The sequence below is a fragment of the Heptranchias perlo genome, unplaced genomic scaffold (genome assembly GCF_035084215.1).
Source record: "Heptranchias perlo isolate sHepPer1 unplaced genomic scaffold, sHepPer1.hap1 HAP1_SCAFFOLD_215, whole genome shotgun sequence".
In the NCBI taxonomy this organism is placed as follows: Eukaryota; Metazoa; Chordata; class Chondrichthyes; order Hexanchiformes; family Hexanchidae; genus Heptranchias; species Heptranchias perlo.
In genome coordinates this window covers 507,831-528,998 of record NW_027139229.1, presented here as the reverse complement: position 1 = coordinate 528,998, position 21,168 = coordinate 507,831, and the positions used below count along the sequence as shown (strand labels likewise).

Sequence of the window (21,168 nt, the reverse complement as noted above, 5' to 3'; positions counted from 1 at the left end):
CCTCCATCTCCACCATTCAATAATCTCCAACTCATGGTCCAGGACCCTCCCCCATCTCCACCATTCAATAATCTCCAACACATGGTCCAGGGCCCTCCCCCATCTCCACCATTCAATAATCTCCAACACATGGTCCAGGGCCCTCCCTCCCTCTCCAACATTCAATAATCTCCAACACATGGTCCAGGGCCCTCCCTCCATCTCCACCATTCAATAATCTCCAACACATGGTCCAGGGCGCTCCCCCATCTCCAACATTCAATAATCTCCAACACATGGTCCAGGGCCCTCCCTCCATCTCCACCATTCAATAATCTCCAACACATGGTCCAGGGCTCTCCCCCATCTCCAGCATTCAATAATCTCCAACACAGGGTCCAGGGCCCTCCCCCATCTCCAGCATTCAATAATCTCCAACACATGGTCCAGGGCCCTCCCTCCATCGCCAACATTCAACAGACTTTGCTCACGGATATATCGACCGCTCTTACTCTGTCTGGGCCTATATGTGACTCCAGTCCCACACCAATGTGGTTGTATCTTAACTGCCCTCTGAAGTGACCTAGCAAGTTCTATCAGGGCTAATAGGGATGGCCAATAATTGCCAGGCTTGCCAGTGATGCCCACATCCCAAAAATAAATTAAAACAAATATCTACAAATCAGGCCAGACAACCAGAACCATTCATTACAAGTCAAAGGAAAGCCTGTTCATTTTATTTCATGTCTTTAACCTATCACGATGAATCATCTCAACTGGGGATCGTCCGCTGATTAACGCACAGGGGCTTATATTTACCCAGAGGTCACAATAGAGGGTGCTTTTAGCCCTATCTGCCTGGTGGGTGGGCAGTTAAAATTGCCCAGGTAACTGACCCACTGGAAAGCCCCCCGGATCCAGGCATCTGCGATTATAACGTGTTCTCCTGAGCAGGCGGCAAGAACAGCTGCCTGAAGCCGATGGGGTCTTTCTTGACATCTACTTGTCGGGTCCTGGTGATGTCATCGGGACCTGACTGCAATTTTAACTGGTGGCCTGAGTGGGGACCCTCTCTCGCTGGGAGATGGTCAGGCAGGACCTGCCAGGAAGAAGGTACGTTTTTTATTTCCTTTGCAGGACTGGAGAAGCTGGGATTGTTCTCCTTGGAGCAGAGAAGGTTAAGGGGAGATTTGATCGAGGTGTTCAAAATTACGAGGGGTTTTGAGAGAGTAAATAAGGAGAAACTGTTTCCAGTGGCAGGAGGGTCGGTAACCAGAGGACACAGATTTAAGGTAATTTTCAAAAGAACCAAAGGGGAGATGAGGAGAATGTTTTTACGCAGCGAGTTGTTCTGATCTGGAATTCACTGCCTGAAAGGGCGGTGGAAGCAGATTCAATAATAACTTTCAAAAGGGAATTGGATAAATACTCGAAAAGGAAAAATTTGCAGGGCAATGGGGAAAGAGCAGGGGGGAGTGGGACTAATTGGATAGATCTTTCAAAGAGCCGCCACAGGCACGATGGGCCGAGCGGCCTCCTCCTGTGCTGTATTATTCTATGACTGGGAGGAGCAGGGGTTGGATGTTTCCCTGTGACCATATACATGGACTCAATACTCAAGGACCAGTGAGGAGCTGTTCTGGACTTTGATCATTTTATCAACACTGGCTGGCACTGAGTGCGGAGGGAGGAGGGAGGAGGGAGGAGGGAGGAGGGAGGGTCGTGTGACAATCTAACACATTAGTGCCCCGTGTCTTGCCTGGCTCCCCTTCCTGTTCCTAACTGCCTGCATCACCTGCCCTGGGATTTGAATCCTGCGCTGCTGTGAAAAATAAAAGTAGAAAATCAACAAAATTGCAAGCAATGAACTGTGACCCGTGTAGAGCTCAATCTCCAGGGACCCCTGCTCCTCCCAACAATGTTCTCAGGACTCCAGGTTTCTGGGGTCTTTCCTGGATCCGTATGGTCAGATGTAGAATCATAGAAAGGTAACAACACAGAAGGAGGCCATTCGGCCCATTGAGTCCGTGCCGGCTCTATGCAAGAGCAATCCAGCGAGTCCCACTCCCCCGCCCTTTCCTCGTAGCCCTGCAAATTTTTTCCTTTCAAGTACTTATCCAGTTCCCTTTTGAAGGCCATGATTGAATCTGCCTCCACCACCCCCTCGGGCAGTGCTTTCCTGATCCTAACCACTCGCTTTGTAAATAAGTTTTTCCTCATGTCACCTTGGTTCTTTTGCCAATCACCTTAAATCTATGTCCTCTGGTTCTTGACCCTTCTGCCAATGGGAACAGTTTCTCTCTATCTACTCTGTCTAGACCCTTCATGATTTTGAATACCTCGATCAAATCTCCTCGCAACCGTCTCTGTTCCAAGGAGAACAACCCCAGCTTCTCCAGTCTATCCACGTAACTAAAGTCCCTCATCCCTGGAATCATTCCAGTAAATCTCTTCTGCACCCTCTCTAAGGCCTTCACATCCTTCCTAAAGTGCGGTGCCCAGAACTGGACACAATACTCCAGTTGTGGTCGAACCAGTGTTTTATAAAAGTTCATCATGACTTCCTTGCTTTTGTACTCTATGCCTCTATTTATAAAGTCCAGGATCCCATATGCTTTTTTGGCAGGATACAAACCTGATGCAGTTAAAGAACAATACAGCTGAGGCAGATGTTCCCAGCGGAATCTTGCGAGGATCTCTGAATGTAAACTACGCCAAGCCAGAGACAGATGTTGTTTAATGGCTGCCTTTAATACACTGCAATATCAATGAGATCTTCACTCATCATTCTTAACCTCCCTCTGCCTATTAAAGGAGGGGTTGGAACATGGGAATAGGGGGAGGCCATTCAGCCCCTCGAGCCTGTTCTGCCATTCAATTAGATCATGGTTGATCTGCATCTTAACTCCATTTACCCGCCTTGGTTCTGTAACCCTTAATCCCCTCACCCACAAAAATCGATCAATCTCAGTTTTGAAAGCTCCAATTGACCCCCAGCCTCAACAGCTTTTTGGGGGAGAGAGTTCCAGATTCCCACTCCCCTTTGTGTGATGAAGTGCTTCCTGACATCACCCCTGAACGGCCTGGCTCTAATTTTAAGGTTCTGCCCCCTTGTTCTGGACTCCCCCCACCAGAGGAAATAGTTTCTCTCTATCGACCCTATCAAATCCTTTAATCATCTTAAACACCTCGATTAGATCACCCCTTAATCTTCTATACTCGAGGGAATACAAGCCCAGTCTGTGCAACCTGTCCTCGTAATTTAACCCTTTTAGCCCCGATATCATTCTGGTGAATCTGCGCTGCCCCCCCTCCAAGGCCAATATATCCTTCCTGAGGGGCGGGGCCCAGAACTGAACCCAGTCTCCAGATGGGGTCTGACCGAGACACTTTATAACTGGAACTTGTTCGTTGTAAATGGGTCGATGCCCCTTAAATCAGTGAGCAAAGGAACCTCAAACCAACAGGTCAAACACCACCAGGTGTCACTGGGATCCTGACTCCTGTCTTATTTGTAAAACACAGGTCCTATTTATATAGCTTTACACAAACTCCCCAGCCTGAAACACTGCCAAACGACCAGAGACGATGATGATTGGGAGAGGAGAGTAACTGGTGGGGTCTGCTCAGTTGGGCCCCAGAACGGGAGACCTTAACCTTTCAGTCTGGGCTGGATCCAAAACCCCCCCAACTCCAGCGCTGAGTTCTGCCCCCCTGCTGACCTCGCCAAGGTTGGCAGGGTTCGGGATTCGGGGCGGTGGGGTGGGGGTGTCCCTTCTTTTGAGGAACAATGGCAGGAGCCCCTGCTATTGGAGGAATATCTCACACACGGGCTGGCCACAGAGTCTGGAGATGGCAGCGGAGGCTTCGCTGACTGGATCACACACCCTGAGAAAAATTAATGAATTCCCCCACACGCCCCTCAGAGACCCCCTTTGTAAGGGAGTCCCATTTGAATAATTAAAATAGGAATTAATTTCACACGCACGCACACGGAGTTCAGGAGCGAGAACCCTATTTAACACTCACTCTGCCTCAGCTGCGATCAGCTAACTGATCAGAGGCCCAGGATGGAGCTCTTTAACACGAAGCCTCTCTTTCTGTAACAGACCATCATCCCCCCAAGCTCAGTCTCCTTTACTCAGATCCCCTACAAAATAAACCTTTTCTGGGTCACAGAACACAACACATTTCCCATGTAACGTCTGCCCGTCATTAAGCTCAGACCTACCCTTGCTCCTTTCTCGCCATTCGCTCCCGGGAATCCTGGGAATCCAAACGAACCCTGGAAAGACCGAGAGAGAGAAAATTCATTCACAGGGATCGAGGAACGGGAGCAGCTCCAGGAAGGAAGAGCCTCTCGGCTCCAGGAGATCCACTTACTTTTGGGCCTTGTCTTCCTGGGTATCCCGGCAACCCCGGAACTCCGAGCTTTCCCTAGAACAACAGAGGAAACGCATTAACTGGGAAGCTGCAAGTCGAGCCTTTACCCTTAATCCCTTTTACAGGAGACAGGAGGGCCGGGATGTAACCACACCCAGGAAAGCTTTCAGACAACTGGGAATCTAATGGGACCCTCGGTCGATGGCAGTGCTGATTGGGAATCGGCCACAGGGGTCATCGTGTCACCCATTTGCAGGGCTGAGATCCTCCACTCACAGAGTTTACCCTCATATCTGTATTTGGCTTTGGAAAAGATATTGCTTGATATTGCAACAGAAAATATCTGGTAGTCCCAACCCCACCTACCCAACCCACCCACCACATCCCTCAACCTAACCCACCCACCACATCCCTCAACCTAACCCACCCACCACATCCCTCAACCCAACCTACCCACCACATCCCTCAATCCCAGCTACCCACCTTCTCCCCATATCCTCAATCCCACCTACCCACCTTCTCCCCATATCCTCAATCCCACCCACCCACCTTCTCCCCATATCCTCAATCCCACCTACCCACCTTCTCCCCATATCCTCAATCCCACCTACCCACCTTCTCCCCATATCCTCAATCCCACCTACCCACTTTCTCCCCATATCCTCAATCCCATCTACCCACCTTCTCCCCATATCCTCAATCCCACCTACCCACTTTCTCCCCATATCCTCAATCCCACCCACCCACCTTCTCCCCATATCCTCAATCCCAGCTACCCACCTTCTCCCCATATCCTCAATCCCACCCACCCACCTTCTCCCCATATCCTCAATCCCACCTACCCACCTTCTCCCCATATCCTCAATCCCACCCACCCACCTTCTCCCCATATCCTCAATCCCACCTACCCACCTTCTCCCCATATCCTCTATACCACCCACCCACCTTCTCCCCATATCCCTCAATCCCACCCACCCACCTTCTCCCCATATCCTCAATCCCACCTACCCACCTTCTCCCCATATCCTCAATCCCACCCACCCACCTTCTCCCCATATCCTCAATCCCACCTACCCACCTTCTCCCCATATCCTCAATCCCACCCACCCACCTTCTCCCCATATCCTCAATCCCACCTACCCACCTTCTCCCCATATCCTCAATCCCACCTACCCACCTTCTCCCCATATCCTCAATCCCACCCACCCACCTTCTCCCCATATCCTCAATCCCACCTTCTCCCCATATCCCTCAATCCCACCCACCCACCTTCTCCCCATATCCCTCAATCCCACCCACCCACCTTCTCCCCATATCCTCAATCCCACCTTCTCCCCATATCCCTCAATCCCACCCACCCACCTTCTTCCCATATCCTCAATCCCACCCACCCACCTTCTCCCCATATCCTCAATCCCACCCACCCACCTTCTCCCCATATCCTCAATCCCACCTACCCACCTTCTCCCCATATCCCTCAATCCCACCTACCCACCTTCTCCCCATATCCCTCAATCCTTCTCTCTCCAGAAACATCTAATTGTCTTTGTCCCCATTTGGACTTCTCTCCTTTCAAGGTCTTATTCAGAACAATACAGACGTAGGAAATGATTGCCGATTGAATCTGGTTCTTACTTTGCTTCAAAGGTCACCCCGTGACTGGGAGTCAAAGTGTCAAATGTTTACACCACACTCCATGAAATATTTAATTTGTGCTTAAAGTAGGAATAAAAAGTGTTTCCGACTGTTCTTATTGGCTTTGTTCTCAGTGATATTGGCTTTGATGGAAGCACGGAGAAGTACAACCCGTGGGTAATCTGGGAATGCTTCACCTTCAGATACCTTTTCACCTGCTGGCCCAGGTGGGCCTGGGTCTCCTGAGGGTCCGTTGCGACCTTTGGGACCTTCAGGACCATCTTCTCCCCTTGGACCGGCTGGACCGAGCTCACCCTGTCAGGAAACAAAGGAGGCCCAGAAATAACAAGTCAATGGAATGTTCCTGGCCTGACAACAATGAAAATACACCACGCAGGGAGTGAGGGGACGCGGGGAGCGAGGGGACGCGGGGAGCGAGGGGACACGGGGAGCGAGGGGACACGGGGAGCGAGGGGACACGAGGAGTGAGGGAAGCGGGGAGCGAGGGGACACGGGGAGCGAGGGAACACGGGGAGCGAGGGAAGCGGGGAGCGAGGGGACACGGGGAGCGAGAGGGCGCGGGGAGCGAGGGAGGCGGGGAGCGAGGGGACGCGGGGAGCGAGGGGGCGCGGGGAGCGAGGGGACGCGGGGAGCGAGGGACGCGGGGAGCGAGAGGGCGCGGGGAGCAAGGGACGCGGGGAGCGAGGGGACGCGGGGAGCGAGAGGTCACGGGGAGCGAGGGAGGCGGGGAGCGAGGGGACGCGGGGAGCGAGGGGGCGCGGGGAGCGAGGGGACGCGGGGAGCGAGGGACGCGGGGAGCGAGGGGGCGCGGGGAGCAAGGGGACACGGGGAGCGAGAGGGCGCGGGGAGCGAGGGAGGCGGGGAGCGAGGGGACGCGGGGAGCGAGGGGGCGCGGGGAGCGAGGGGACGCGGGGAGCGAGGGACGCGGGGAGCGAGGGGACGCGGGGAGCGAGGGAGGCGGGGAGCGAGGGGGCGCGGGGAGCGAGTGACGCGGGGAGCGAGGGGATGCGGGGAGCGAGGGGACGCGGGGAGCGAGGGGATGCGGGGAGCGAGGGGATGCGGGGAGCGAGGGGACGCGGGGAGCAGGGGACGCGGGGAGCGAGGGGACGCGGGGAGCGAGGGGACGCGGGGAGCGAGGGGACGCGGGGAGCAGGGGACGCGGGGAGCGAGGGGGCGCGGGGAGCGAGGGGGCGCGGGGAGCGAGGGGATGCGGGGAGCGAGGGGATGCGGGGAGCGAGGGGATGCGGGGAGCGAGGGGATGCGGGGAGCGAGGGGACGCGGGGAGCAGGGGACGCGGGGAGCGAGGGGGCGCGGGGAGCGAGGGGACGCGGGGAGCAGGGGACGCGGGGAGCGAGGGGGCGCGGGGAGCGAGGGGGCGCGGGGAGCGAGGGGACACGGGGAGCTTGGATTTACAATGTTTTGCATTTTGTTCATTTGTTCCAGAGACAGTTTGTGAGGTGAGTTTGGGCACTGTGAGGCGTCATGTGACTGTCACACAATCCGTGACATTAAAGGGCCCTGAAACCCGCGAGAGTCTCGGCCCGCGAGAGACTCGGCCCGCGAGAGACTCGGCCCGCGAGAGACTCGGCCCGCGAGAGAGCTCAGTAAACAACGTTTGGCAGACTGACGATGACGGGCTGGGCTGAACTTCAGAAACTGCCACAGACGCGCAGGCCCAGGATTCAAGATCAGCGAATGGCCGGGGGGGGGGTGGGGGGTGGGGGGTGGGGGGTGGAAATTGCCTTGGAGATAGGAAGGAAATTAGATGATAGTAAACAATAACACATGAAATATAATTACAGAGAGAGACAGAGAGAGAGAGAAAGAGAGAGAGAGAGAGACAGAGGGACAGAGGGAGAGGGACAGAGGGAGAGGGACAGAGGGAGAGGGACAGAGGGAGAGGGACAGAGGGAGAGGGACAGAGGGAGAGGGACAGAGAGAGAGGGACAGAGAGAGAGGGACAGAGAGAGAGAGAGAGAGACAGACAGAGAGAGACAGACAGAGAGAGGGACAGAGAGAGAGGGACAGAGAGAGAGGGATGGAGAGAGGGGGACGGACAGACAGAGAGAGAGACAGACAGACAGACAGACAGAGAGAGATAGAGAGACAGACAGACATAACACAGTGGAAGGAGTAGTGTGAAATGCAGACTCTTTATTCCCACTAAACTTTCCACTGGCAGGAGGGTCGGTAACCGGAGGACACAGATTTAAGATAATTGACAAAAGAACCAGAGGGAAGATGAGGAGATTTTTTTTACTCAGCGAGTTGTTCTGATCTGGAATGCGCTGCCTGAAAGGGCGGTGGGAGCAGATTCAATAATAACTTTCAAAAGGGAATTGGATAAATACTTGAAAAGGTGAAATTTGCAGGGCAATGGGGAAAGAGCAGGGGAGTGGGACTGATTGGATAGCTCTTTCAAAGAGCCGGCACAGGCACGACGGGCTGAATGGCCTCCTCCTGTGCTGTAAGATTCTGTGATTCTATTTCCCCTCCAGTGCCAGCCAGAGCAGGGTGAACACTGGAAGTGAGATTTCCCTTTGTTACTCACTCTGTCGCCCTTTATTCCCATGTCACCCTTGAAGCCTGGGAATCCGTCTTCACCCTGTTAAAGCAGAAAGAAAATGGAACGATGAGATTAACAAGTCAGCGTAACGGGGATTCCACTCCAGCCAACAGCTGACGCCCAAACAACGGGAAACTCAAGGTCTGACTGCCTCACACAGCGCACGCTCTCGCCTGAGAGAGGGGGCCAATCAAGAGCAGGGAGGGGGGTGATCAAAGGGAGGGGGAAGATTGAGGGGGGAAGGCGATTGAGGGGGGGGCGATTGAGGGGGGGGGGGCGATCGAGGGGGGGGGGGGCGATCGAGGGGGGGGGGGCGATCGAGGGGGGGGGGCGATCGAGGGGGGGGGCGATCGAGGGGGGGGGGCGATCGAGGGGGGGGGTGCGATCAGGCAACCTGCAAGGGGGTGATTGACAACAGAACAGGGGCTCAAGCCATGATCAGGAAGGGGCTCGAGGCAGTGATCAGGAAGGGGCTCGAGGTGGTGATTGGGAAGGGGCTCGAGGTGGTGATTGGGAAGGGGCTCGAGGCGGTGATTGGGAAGGGGCTCGAGGCGGTGATTGGGAAGGGGCTCGAGGCAGTGATCAGGAAGGGGCTCGAGGCGGTGATTGGGAAGGGGCTCGAGGCGGTGATTGGGAAGGGGCTCGAGGCAGTGATTGGGAAGGGGCTCGAGGCAGTGATCAGGAAGGGGCTCGAGGCAGTGATTGGGAAGGGGCTCGAGGCAGTGATTGGGAAGGGGCTCGAGGCGGTGATTGGGAAGGGGCTCGAGGCGGTGATTGGGAAGGGGCTCGAGGCAGTGATCAGGAAGGGGCTCGAGGCGGTGATTGGGAAGGGGCTCGAGGCGGTGAATGGGAAGGGGCTCGAGGCAGTGATTGGGAAGGGGCTCGAGGCAGTGATTGGGAAGGGGCTCGAGGCAGTGATCAGGAAGGGGCTCGAGGCAGTGATTGGGAAGGGGCTCGAGGCAGTGATTGGGAAGGGGCTCGAGGCAGTGATCAGGAAGGGGCTCGAGGCGGTGATTGGGAAGGGGCTCGAGGCAGTGATTGGGAAGGGGCTCGAGGCAGTGATCAGGAAGGGGCTCGAGGCGGTGATTGGGAAGGGGCTCGAGGCGGTGATTGGGAAGGGGCTCGAGGCGGTGATTGGGAAGGGGCTCGAGGCGGTGATTGGGAAGGGGCTCGAGGCGGTGATTGGGAAGGGGCTCGAGGCGGTGATTGGGAAGGGGCTCGAGGCAGTGATCAGGAAGGGGCTCGAGGCGGTGATTGGGAAGGGGCTCGAGGCGGTGATTGGGAAGGGGCTCGAGGCAGTGATTGGGAAGGGGCTCGAGGCGGTGATTGGGAAGGGGCTCGAGGCAGTGATCAGGAAGGGGCTCGAGGCGGTGATTGGGAAGGGGCTCGAGGCGGTGATTGGGAAGGGGCTCGAGGCGGTGATTGGGAAGGGGCTCGAGGCAGTGATCAGGAAGGGGCTCGAGGCGGTGATTGGGAAGGGGCTCGAGGCGGTGATTGGGAAGGGGCTCGAGGCAGTGATTGGGAAGGGGCTCGAGGCAGTGATTGGGAAGGGGCTCGAGGCAGTGATCAGGAAGGGGCTCGAGGCAGTGATTGGGAAGGGGCTCGAGGCAGTGATTGGGAAGGGGCTCGAGGCAGTGATCAGGAAGGGGCTCGAGGCGGTGATTGGGAAGGGGCTCGAGGCAGTGATTGGGAAGGGGCTCGAGGCAGTGATCAGGAAGGGGCTCGAGGCGGTGATTGGGAAGGGGCTCGAGGCGGTGATTGGGAAGGGGCTCGAGGCAGTGATTGGGAAGGGGCTCGAGGCGGTGATTGGGAAGGGGCTCGAGGCGGTGATTGGGAAGGGGCTCGAGGCGGTGATTGGGAAGGGGCTCGAGGCAGTGATCAGGAAGGGGCTCGAGGCGGTGATTGGGAAGGGGCTCGAGGCGGTGATTGGGAAGGGGCTCGAGGCAGTGATTGGGAAGGGGCTCGAGGCGGTGATTGGGAAGGGGCTCGAGGCAGTGATCAGGAAGGGGCTCGAGGCGGTGATTGGGAAGGGGCTCGAGGCGGTGATTGGGAAGGGGCTCGAGGCGGTGATTGGGAAGGGGCTCGAGGCGGTGATTGGGAAGGGGCTCGAGGCAGTGATCAGGAAGGGGCTCGAGGCGGTGATTGGGAAGGGGCTCGAGGCGGTGATTGGGAAGGGGCTCGAGGCGGTGATTGGGAAGGGGCTCGAGGCAGTGATTGGGAAGGGGCTCGAGGCGGTGATTGGGAAGGGGCTCGAGGCGGTGATTGGGAAGGGGCTCGAGGCAGTGATTGGGAAGGGGCTCGAGGCGGTGATTGGGAAGGGGCTCGAGGCAGTGATTGGGAAGGGGCTCGAGGCGGTGATTGGGAAGGGGCTCGAGGCGGTGATTGGGAAGGGGCTCGAGGCAGTGATTGGGAAGGGGCTCGAGGCAGTGATTGGCAGTGGCCTGTGCTTTTAATGTGGGGTCAGGGGACTCACTCCTGTCTCTCCCGGCTCCACATTCAGGCTTCCCTTTTAGTGGTGGTCTGCAGTGACCCCTTTAAGAGCTCCTGGGTGGGCCTGGAGACCTGGTTACTCTTATCGGCCATCGTAACCTCGATGGAAATCCCAGATAGAGGCGTGAATGGGGATTACGGCAAACAACAGGGTCTCCCGAGGAAATTCCCACCACATGTCTATAGGGGACATGTTTATAGGGGACGTGTTTATAGGGGACGTGTTTATAGAATGTCCATCTAGGGAGGTTGAGTGAAGAACAGGGATGTGATGCCTCTCATGGTTGAATACCCCAGGACAATCTGTCATGGCTCACACGTGAAGAATGGTCACTTGATCAGAGCCTTCAGGAGAGGAGGAAGAAATCTGGGGAAAAAAGGGCAGGAGCTTAGCAACGCTTGGAAGGATGAGGTAGATGGGCTGAATGGCCTCACCCACCTGGACCTATCTCTGTGATCGTCACAATTATCGATCCAATAGTTTCCGGACTTTTTTTTGCACAACTTCCCTGGCCTAAAAACAGCGATTAAAAACTGGACCTCGCTCACAGATCAAGTGACTCCCTCCCACTCGAGACTGATTGTCCATTTCCTACCTTTTCACCTTTGTGTCCCATAAAACCACGAACACCATCAGCACCCTGAAAAAAGGACAGATCACAGCTCAAGGGTTTAATACAAGCAATCCGACCGTGGGCTGGGAGCGAGTGTCAACCTCCAGCCAAGACATGGCGGAGAGGGAGGGGAGAGGAGACACTTGGACCAGCTCCTCATCCCATTCCGTGAATATTCCAGCCCCAGCTCTCCCCTCAGGTCCACCACCGACGGTATCCATCCTGGCGGTATCCACCACCGACGGTATCCACCACCGACGGTATCCACCACCGACGGTATCCACCACCGACGGTATCCCGCACCGACGGTATCCACCACCGACGGTATCCACCACCGACGGTATCCACCACCGACGGTATCCATCACCGACGGTATCCGCCACCGACGGTATCCGCCACCGACGGTATCCATCACCGACGGTATCCGCCACCGACGGTATCCGCCACCGACGGTATCCACCACCGACGGTATCCCGCACCGACGGTATCCACCACCAACGGTATCCACCACCAACGGTATCCACCACCGACAGTATCCATCACCGACGGTATCCCGCACCGACGGTATCCGCCACCGACGGTATCCGCCACCGACGGTATCCATCACCGACGGTATCCGCCACCGACGGTATCCACCACCGACGGTATCCGCCACCGACGGTATCCATCACCGACGGTATCCGCCACCGACGGTATCCATCACCGACGGTATCCGCCACCGACGGTATCCGCCACCGACGGTATCCCGCACCGACGGTATCCACCACCGACGGTATCCATCACCGACGGTATCCCGCACCGACGGTATCCGCCACCGACGGTATCCACCACCGACGGTATCCGCCACCGACGGTATCCATCACCGACGGTATCCGCCACCGACAGGATCCACCACCGACGGTATCCACCATCGACGGTATCCACCACCGACGGTATCCACCACCGACGGTATCCATCACCGACGGTATCCGCCACCATCAGAATTCCCGCATTAACCTTCTGACACACACTGAGTCTAAATAATTATTGTTGATTCTCTCTCCCTCCGACCTCTACTCCCTCACACACATTGCCTCCCTGCTTCTCTCTCTTTCCCCCTTTCTCTTTCATTTCCAATTCCTCCCTTTCAGTCTGTCATTCTTCTCCCTCCGAGTCCCCGCCCTCGCGCTCTCTCCGAGTCCCCGCCCTCGCGCTCTCTCCGAGTCCCCGCCCTCGCGCTCTCTCCGAGTCCCCGCCCTCGCGCCCTCTCCGAGTCCCCGCCCTCGTGCTCTATCCCTGAGTCCCCGCCCTCGCGCCCTCTCCGAGTCCCCGCCCTCGTGCTCTATCCCTGAGTCCCCGCCCTCGCGCCCTCTCCGAGTCCCGGTCATCGCGCTCTCTCCGAGTCCCCGCCCTCGCGCTCTCTCTCCGAGTCCCCGCCCTCGCGCTCTCTCCGAGTCCCCGCCCTCGCGCTCTCTCCGAGTCCCCGCCCTCGTGCTCTATCCCTGAGTCCCCGCCCTCGTGCTCTCTCCCTGAGTCCCCGCCCTCGCGCTCTCTCTCCGAGTCCCCGCCCTCGCGCTCTCTCCGAGTCCCCGCCCTCGTGCTCTATCCCTGAGTCCCCGCCCTCGTGCTCTCTCCCTGAGTCCCCGCCCTCGCGCTCTCTCTCCGAGTCCCCGCCCTCGCGCTCTCTCCGAGTCCCCGCCCTCGCGCTCTCTCCCTGAGTCCCCGCCCTCGCGCTCTCTCCGAGTCCCCGCCCTCGCGCTCTCTCTCCCTGAGTCCCCGCCCTCGCGCTCTCTCCGAGTCCCCGCCCTCGCGCTCTCTCTCCGAGTCCCCGCCCTCGCGCTCTCTCTCCGAGTCCCCGCCCTCGCGCTCTCTCTCCGAGTCCCCGCCCTCGCGCTCTCTCCGAGTCCCCGCCCTCGTGCTCTCTCCCTGAGTCCCCGCCCTCGCGCTCTCTCCGAGTCCCCGCCCTCGCGCTCTCTCTCCGAGTCCCCGCCCTCGCGCTCTCTCTCCGAGTCCCCGCCCTCGCGCTCTCTCTCTCCGAGTCCCCGCCCTCGTGCTCTCTCCCTGAGTCCCCGCCCTCGCGCTCTCTCCCTGAGTCCCCGCCCTCGCGCTCTCTCTCCCTGAGTCCCCGCCCTCGCGCTCTCTCTCTGAGTCCCCGCCCTCGCGCTCTCTCTCCGAGTCCCCGCCCTCGCTCTCTCTCCGAGTCCCCGCCCTCGTGCTCTCTCTCCGAGTCCCCGCCCTCGCGCTCTCTCTCCGAGTCCCCGCCCTTGTGCGCTCTCTCCGAGTCCCCGCCCTCGCGCTCTCTCCCTGAGTCCCCGCCCTCGCGCTCTCTCTCCGAGTCCCCGCCCTCGCGCTCTCTCTCCGAGTCCCCGCCCTCGCGCTCTCTCTCTCCGAGTCCCCGCCCTCGCGCTCTCTCCCTGAGTCCCCTTGTCCTGTAATAACTGACTATGAAGGACCTGTCCAGGGATAACGTCAGTCAGCTTGGAAACGTCAGGAATCATTTAGCCATCCTTTTAAAACACTTCAGATCCAAGAATGGAAAATAAATATCAGGCTGGAAGATGCTGAACAAAGCCGGGTCTGTGTGGGGTTGTGTTGGTGACAGTATTGTCCAGCTGCTGCCCAGTATGTCCCAGTCCTGGGCAGAACCTTGGCACCTGGGAGCTGCCCGAACGAGCCTGTCAGTGAGAGGAGAGCTCACTTGAACAACACTCCAGGCTGTTGGAGACACCAACTGCTCTTTACTTTTTTAAAAATAGATTTTATTCAGTTCCCATTTTTTATTGTCAAGCTGTTACGTTGATTTCATGCATTGCCGTCCATTGGCTCCAAGTAAATTCACTGACTCACTCATTCAGATCTCCAGTTCAGTCTCGAGTCCATGCATAGCTGCAATCTCAGTTAGTGCCCCAGTGAGAGTCAGTGTCTGTGGGACCCGTACCCCAGTGAGAGTCAGTGTCTGTGGAACCCGTACCCCAGTGAGAGTCAGTGTCTGTGGGACCCGTACCCCAGTGAGAGTCAGTGTCTGTGGGACCCGTACCCCAGTGAGAGTCAGTGTCTGTGGGACCCGTACCCCAGTGAGAGTCGGTGTCTGTGGGACCCGTACCCCAGTGAGAGTCAGTGTCTGTGGGACCCGTACCCCAGTGAGAGTCAGTGTCTGTGGAACCCGTACCCCAGTGAGAGTCAGTGTCTGTGGGACCCGTACCCCAGTGAGAGTCAGTGTCTGTGGGACCCGTACCCCAGTGAGAGTCAGTGTCTGTGGAACCCGTACCCCAGTGAGAGTCAGTGTCTGTGGAACCCGTACCCCAGTGAGAGTCAGTGTCTGTGGGACCCGTACCCCAGTGAGAGTCAGTGTCTGTGGAACCCGTACCCCAGTGAGAGTCAGTGTCTGTGGGACCCGTACCCCAGTGAGAGTCAGTGCCACTGGAACCCGTACCCCAGTGAGAGTCAGTGCCCAGGGAGCCTGTACCCCAGTGAGAGTCAGTGTCTGTGGGACCCGTACCCCAGTGAGAGTCAGTGCCCAGGGAGCCCGTACCCCAGTGAGAGTCAGTGCCCAGGGAGCCTGTACCCCAGTGAGAGTCAGTGTCTGTGGGACCCGTACCCCAGTGAGAGTCAGTGCCCAGGGAGCCCGTACCCCAGTGAGAGTCAGTGCCCAGGGAGCCTGTACCCCTGGGTCTGGGGCTGTGTCCTGCTCTCTGGGCCTCTGGTCTTCACCTAGGTTCCTTAACAAAATGAAATGGCCAGCTTACCTTGACCCCTCGAGGACCTGGATAGCCAATGGGACCCTGTGGTCCTGCTGGACCCTGAAAGACAAAAGAGATACATCAGTGGGGACAACGTCGAGATTATAAAGATTTTGACTTTTTTAACAAGACGGTCTAAGAGTGGGCTGAATCAGCAGAGAAATCACAGCTGGAAGAAACAAACAGAAATCCCTCAGCCTTTACCAACCCGTTCAGTTTGTTTAGAATTTCTCCAGTTGATATCACACTCGAGAAATGAGTCTTCATCAGAGATCTGGTGACTCCTCATCCTTGGTTTGCCAACTCTGGTTGAACGTATTCCTGGTGGTTTCAACAGATGTCCTCCCGCCTCCAACTGCCCTGCCCCCACACCCTCGCCATTGGTCACCCGACACAGCCATCGTTACGGTGCCCTACCCCCACACCCTCGCCATTGGTCACCCGACACAGCCATCGTTACGGTGCCCTGCCCCCACACCCTCGCCATTGGTCACCCGACACGGCCATCGTTACGGTGCCCTGCCCCCACACCCTCGCCATTGGTCACCCGACACAGCCATCGTTACGGTGCCCTGCCCCCACACTCCCGCCATTGGTCACCCGACACGGCCATCGTCACAGTGCCCTGCCCCCACACTCCCGCCATTGGTCACCCGACACGGCCATCGTCACAGTGCCCTGCCCCCGCACTTGCGCTATTGGTCGCCTGACATGGCCATTCTCACAGTGCGCTGCCTTCCCAGCCAATCGGAAAGTGAGCAGACTCTGTTACCCGATTGGATGATTCTTGACCGTTGGTCGAAGTCTTTTTTTTCTCAACTCCAGTATTTTTATAATTAATAAACTGAAACGTGCAGAGAAAATGAAGAAACTTTACATCATTTTTGATGCCCGTGGTTTTTCCCCTGGGTTTTTTGCTCCTGAAGATTAATCTTCAATTTCTGGAGATTCCTGGACAATCGGGAAGGTTGGTGAACTGAGCCATTGATTGAGACTGTGAGAAGCAGCTGGTCACTGACCAGAACTCCACAAACCCCAGCCAGTCTGTCCTCGGCCACGTCCACTCGATTACACGCCGTTGATCTTTGTATCTGCGGTTCTGTTCGGTGGTTGAATGGACTGAGACGCGCGGGGTGGGGAGCGGGGCATGGAGTGTGGACCCTCCTCACAGCCGCTCAGTGCTGGGATATCAGGTTGGGCCAAACACCCACCCCAAGGGAACGCTGATGCGTCCCGATCCGTGAGAGGACGGCAGCGCCAGCAACCTCAGGCAGACGGGTTGGGTGCGAGTCTGGTGAGACACGTATGGGCAATATAGGAGCTGGCAGCCAACAGCAGGCCCCAGGGTACACTGGAGGGCCCCAGGGTACACGAGAGGCCTCCAGGGTACACGGAAGGGCCCAGGATACACGGAAGGGCCCGGGATACACGGAAGGGCCCGGGATACACGGAAGGGCCCGGGATACACGGAAGGGCCTAGGGTACATGGAAGGGCCTGGGATACACGGAAGGGCCTGGGATACACGGAAGGGCCCAGGATACACGGAAGGGCCTAGGGTACACGGAAGGGCCCGGGGTACACGGAAGAGCCCAGGATACACGGAAGGGCCTAGGGTACACGGAAGGGCCCAGGGTACACGGAAGAGCCCAGGGTACACGGAAGGGCCCGGGATACACGGAAGGGCCTAGCTAGATAGCTTTCTGCTACATTTATAGACAACAGCAATCGGTTAAAGCGAGTAGAGGAGGGTCTAGGACACGCTGGACCTACCGGACTTCCTTTCTCTCCGGACGGACCTTCCTTGCCAGGGTGACCCTGTGGAAACAAAGGGGAGATCAAGACACATCAGGTCTGCAATGCAACGTGGGCCTTCCTCCGCCTCTGATAGGCTGATCGCATCATTCCTCTCACTTTCCCCACAGGCCTAATCTGCAAACTCCTTTTCTGGGAGGTATTAATCGTGGAACAGGAGGAGGCCATTCAGCCCCTTGGACCTGCTCCTCCATTCAATTAGATTGTGATGTGGAGATGCCGGTGATGGACTGGGGTGGACAAATGTAAGGAGTCGTACAACACCAGGTTATAGCCTGGAGTTGTAAGACTCCTTACAATTAGATTGTGGCTGATCTGCATCTCAAACCCATTTACCCACTTTTGCTCCATGTCCCTTGATATCCTCACCCAACAAAAAAATCGATCAATCTCAGTCTTGAAAATTGCAGTTGGGGAGATGAGGAGAATGTTTTTTACGCAGCGAGTTGTTCTGATCTGGAATGCGCTGCCTGAAAGGGCGGTGGAAGCAGATTCAATAATAACTTTCAAAAGGGAATTGGATAAATACTTGAAAAGGAAAAATTTGCAGGACTATGGAGAAAGAGCAGGGGAGTGGGACTAATTGGACAGCTCTTTCAAAGAGCCGGCACAGGTACGATGGGCTGATTGGCCTCCTTCTGTGCTGTAAGATTCTCTGATTCTCTGATTCTCAGCAACCGCAGGAATTGCTGGACTAAAATAGACCGAAGTCCATCCAGTTCACCTTCTCCCATCCTGATAGTCGCACGATACGATAATCGAGTTATTGATTAATCACAGCGATCAATCTCTATCAACGAGTCTCCAACAGACCCAGACATGAGGTGAGGAAACCCCCCAGTGTTGGGGGAGAGTGTTCCAGATTCCCACCTACACTCTGTGTGTGAGAAAATGCTTCCTGATCTCCCTCCTGAATGGCCTGGCTCTAATTTTAAGATTGGTTATCCCCAAACTGCTGACCCTCTCCTCAATCTGTTCCCGCTTTCCTCCAAAACATTCTTTAGGGTGACGTCCTCCTCCATTCTGGAGAAATGCTGGGTTATTTTTCTTCTGAACTTTTAACGGGGTGTGTGGGATTGTGTGAAGGAGCAGTGCGGAGACGTGTGATTAACGGGACTGAACAACAAAGAGCTGATCGCAGTAGTGCTGGGCTGATCCTTCAGTGGTGAGAGACCGAGCTAGGGAACAGGTCAGAAAGTTCTGTATGGAGGATGGAGTTTGGACAATCCTCTCATTTTCTCTCCCTCCCTCATCTCACTCTGATGGTCAAACCCCTTCCTTCCAGACCCCCCCGACCTTGCTCTTTACCCCCACTCTGCTCAATCTCGGCTGGGGGTGTTGGGAAGGGTGAGTATAATTATAAACTTTAGTGCTTCTGGCCGATATGACACCATTTTGTACCGGTGTACTCTTTTATTAAAGTTATTGGAGGGGGTAAATAACTCTTCCTTAATGATTTAGATATCGTGGGTCACCTCTCGCTGCATTGTATCTCGCTCCACATTAACATCACACTTTGAACCGCAGAATGTACAGAACAGATGGAAGCCACTTGGCCCATCCCACCCGTGCCAGTGATAGCCCTTTAACTGGAGCTGTCTACCCTGATCCCATTCTCTGCCTATAATCACAATCTCCCACCTCGGTGTAAGTACATTAAGGGGTTCGGTGGTGTGGCAGGTCTGTTACTGGACTAATAATCAGAGACGTGAGTTCAAATCCCACCGTAGGCAGTTTGAGAATTTAAAATCAGTTTTAAAAAATCTGGGAATAAAAAGCCGGGATCAGTAAAAGTGACCGTGAAGCTGTCGGATTGTCGTAAAAACCCAACTGGTTCACTGATGTCCTTTAGGGAAGGAAACCTGCCGTCCTTACCCGGTCTGGGCCTATACGTGACTCCAGTCCCAGTCCCACACCAATGTGGTTGACTCTTAACTGCCCTCTGAAATGGCCGAGCGACCCACGCAGGGACGGGCGGTGAATACCAGCCTTGCCAGCGGCGCCCACATTCCAAGAATGGATATATTTTAAAAACTCCCCCCTGCCGGGGTTACTCTCCCCGTGGGGTCCAGTGCTGACTCACCGGGGGTCCATCTGCCCCTGGCACTCCTGGTAATCCCGGTTTTCCAGTGGGACCCTGTGGGTTGAAAAGGAATAGATTTGAGTCATACGTAAACAAGATATGATCACAGAAACGATAAAACTCATGTTTAGCAGAGTTCGAACGCCCCCTGACTGCAGCGACACTTACTTTAGTTCCTGGGGGTCCAATGGCTCCTTGTGGCCCAGGGAGGCCCTGTCAAACAGAAGACACATCAACAGATTGAGCAAAAACCCAGAGAGATCAACTCCATTGCTGAAATTCTGCAGTTTACAAATGGAGAGTGTGTTTTACAGTGTTAATTACATGGATTTTACAGCACAGAAACAGGCCATTCGGCCCAACTGGTCTATCCCGGTGTTTATGCTCCACACGAGCCTCCTCCCTCCCTACTTCATCTCACCCTATCAGCATATCCTTCTATTCCTTTCTCCCTCATGTGTTTATCCAGCTTCCCCTTAAATCCATCTACACTATTCACCTCAACTACTCCTTGTGGGAGTGAGTTCCACATTCTCACCACTCTCTGGGTAAAGAAGTTGCTCCTGAATTCCCAATCTCCCTGAATTCCCAATCTCCCTGAATTCCCAATCTCCCTGAATTCCCAATCTCCCTGAGGCCGGGGATCCGATTCGATATTCCATGATTGGCCTTCCAATGTCAGTGTTTGCGATCGCCGGTGCTGCTGATTTGGTGACACCAGTTGGGGTTCCCTCTCCTCGCTTTTCTCCCGGTACTCTGCCTCCCCGGATGCTTCGCTGAGCCTGACACGCCACCCAGAGCCCCTCACTGGCGTCACCGAGCTTCGGCAACAGATTCACGGCGAGGGACAAACACACGGAGTAAGATTCGGCAGTAAGGGGCAGCGGCCGAGGTGTCGCGGTAAGAAGAGCTCTGACGATCGCTGGGTGCTGTTCCCAGTGGCCGCTGGTTTCTTCTAGCCGATTTGCGCAGCTGCACCAAATCCCACTCCGCCTCTCAGTAAACAGGTCAAACGTGAAACACGGACTTTATTCTCGCACAACAACAATTTGACCCCAAACAGCAACAATTGGAAATTTATGTCCTTACACCTTCATCAATTGTATTAATGATTAGTGACTGAGAACTGGGCCTAACCCGGCCAGGGACTGAGAACTGGGCCTAACCCGGCCAGGGACTGAGAACTGGGTCCAACCTGGCCAGGGACTGAGAACTGGGTCTAACCCGGCCAGGGACTGAGAACTGGGTCCAACCTGGCCAGGGACTGAGAACTGGGTCTAACCCGGCCAGGGACTGAGAACTGGGTCTAACCCGGCCAGGGACTGAGAACTGGGTCCAACCTGGCCAGGGACTGAGAACTGGGTCTAACCCGGCCAGGGACCGAGAACTGGGCCTAACCCGGCCAGGGACTGAGAACTGGGTCTAACCCGGCCAGGGACTGAGAACTGGGTCTAACCCGGCCAGGGACTGAGAACTGGGCCTAACCTGGCCAGGGACTGAGAACTGGGTCTAACCCGGCCAGGGACTGAGAACTGGGTCTAACCTGGCCAGGGACTGAGAACTGGGTCTAACCTGGCCAGGGACTGAGAACTGGGTCTAACCCGGCCAGGGACTGAGAACTGGGCCTAACCCGGCCAGGGACTGAGAACTGGGCCTAACCCGGCCAGGGACTGGGAACTGGGTCCAACCCGGCCAGGGACTGAGAACTGGGCCTAACCCGGCCAGGGACTGAGAACTGGGTCCAACCTGGCCAGGGACTGAGAACTGGGTCCAACCCGGCCAGGGACTGAGAACTGGGCCTAACCCGGCCAGGGACTGAGAACTGGGCCTAACCCGGCCAGGGACTGAGAACTGGGCCTAACCCG

The 21,168-nt window shown here is 56.4% G+C and overlaps 1 protein-coding gene across 1 annotated transcript in view; it reads right to left on the bottom strand.

Moving 5' to 3' along the window:
- The window catches only part of LOC137310095 (collagen alpha-1(V) chain-like), a gene marked incomplete at its 3' end in the record, with an annotated part of 258,789 nt that overhangs the window by 52,218 nt on the left and 185,403 nt on the right, over positions 1-21,168 (bottom strand). Inside the window, exons 14-22 of the mRNA XM_067978050.1 lie at positions 19,472-19,516; positions 19,304-19,357; positions 17,179-17,223; positions 15,414-15,467; positions 11,671-11,715; positions 8,570-8,623; positions 6,205-6,312; positions 4,363-4,416; positions 4,211-4,264 (exon numbers count right to left, since the gene is read on the bottom strand). Coding sequence (XP_067834151.1) covers positions 4,211-4,264; positions 4,363-4,416; positions 6,205-6,312; positions 8,570-8,623; positions 11,671-11,715; positions 15,414-15,467; positions 17,179-17,223; positions 19,304-19,357; positions 19,472-19,516 — 513 coding nt within the window. The remainder of the gene's footprint in view (positions 1-4,210; positions 4,265-4,362; positions 4,417-6,204; positions 6,313-8,569; positions 8,624-11,670; positions 11,716-15,413; positions 15,468-17,178; positions 17,224-19,303; positions 19,358-19,471; positions 19,517-21,168) is intronic.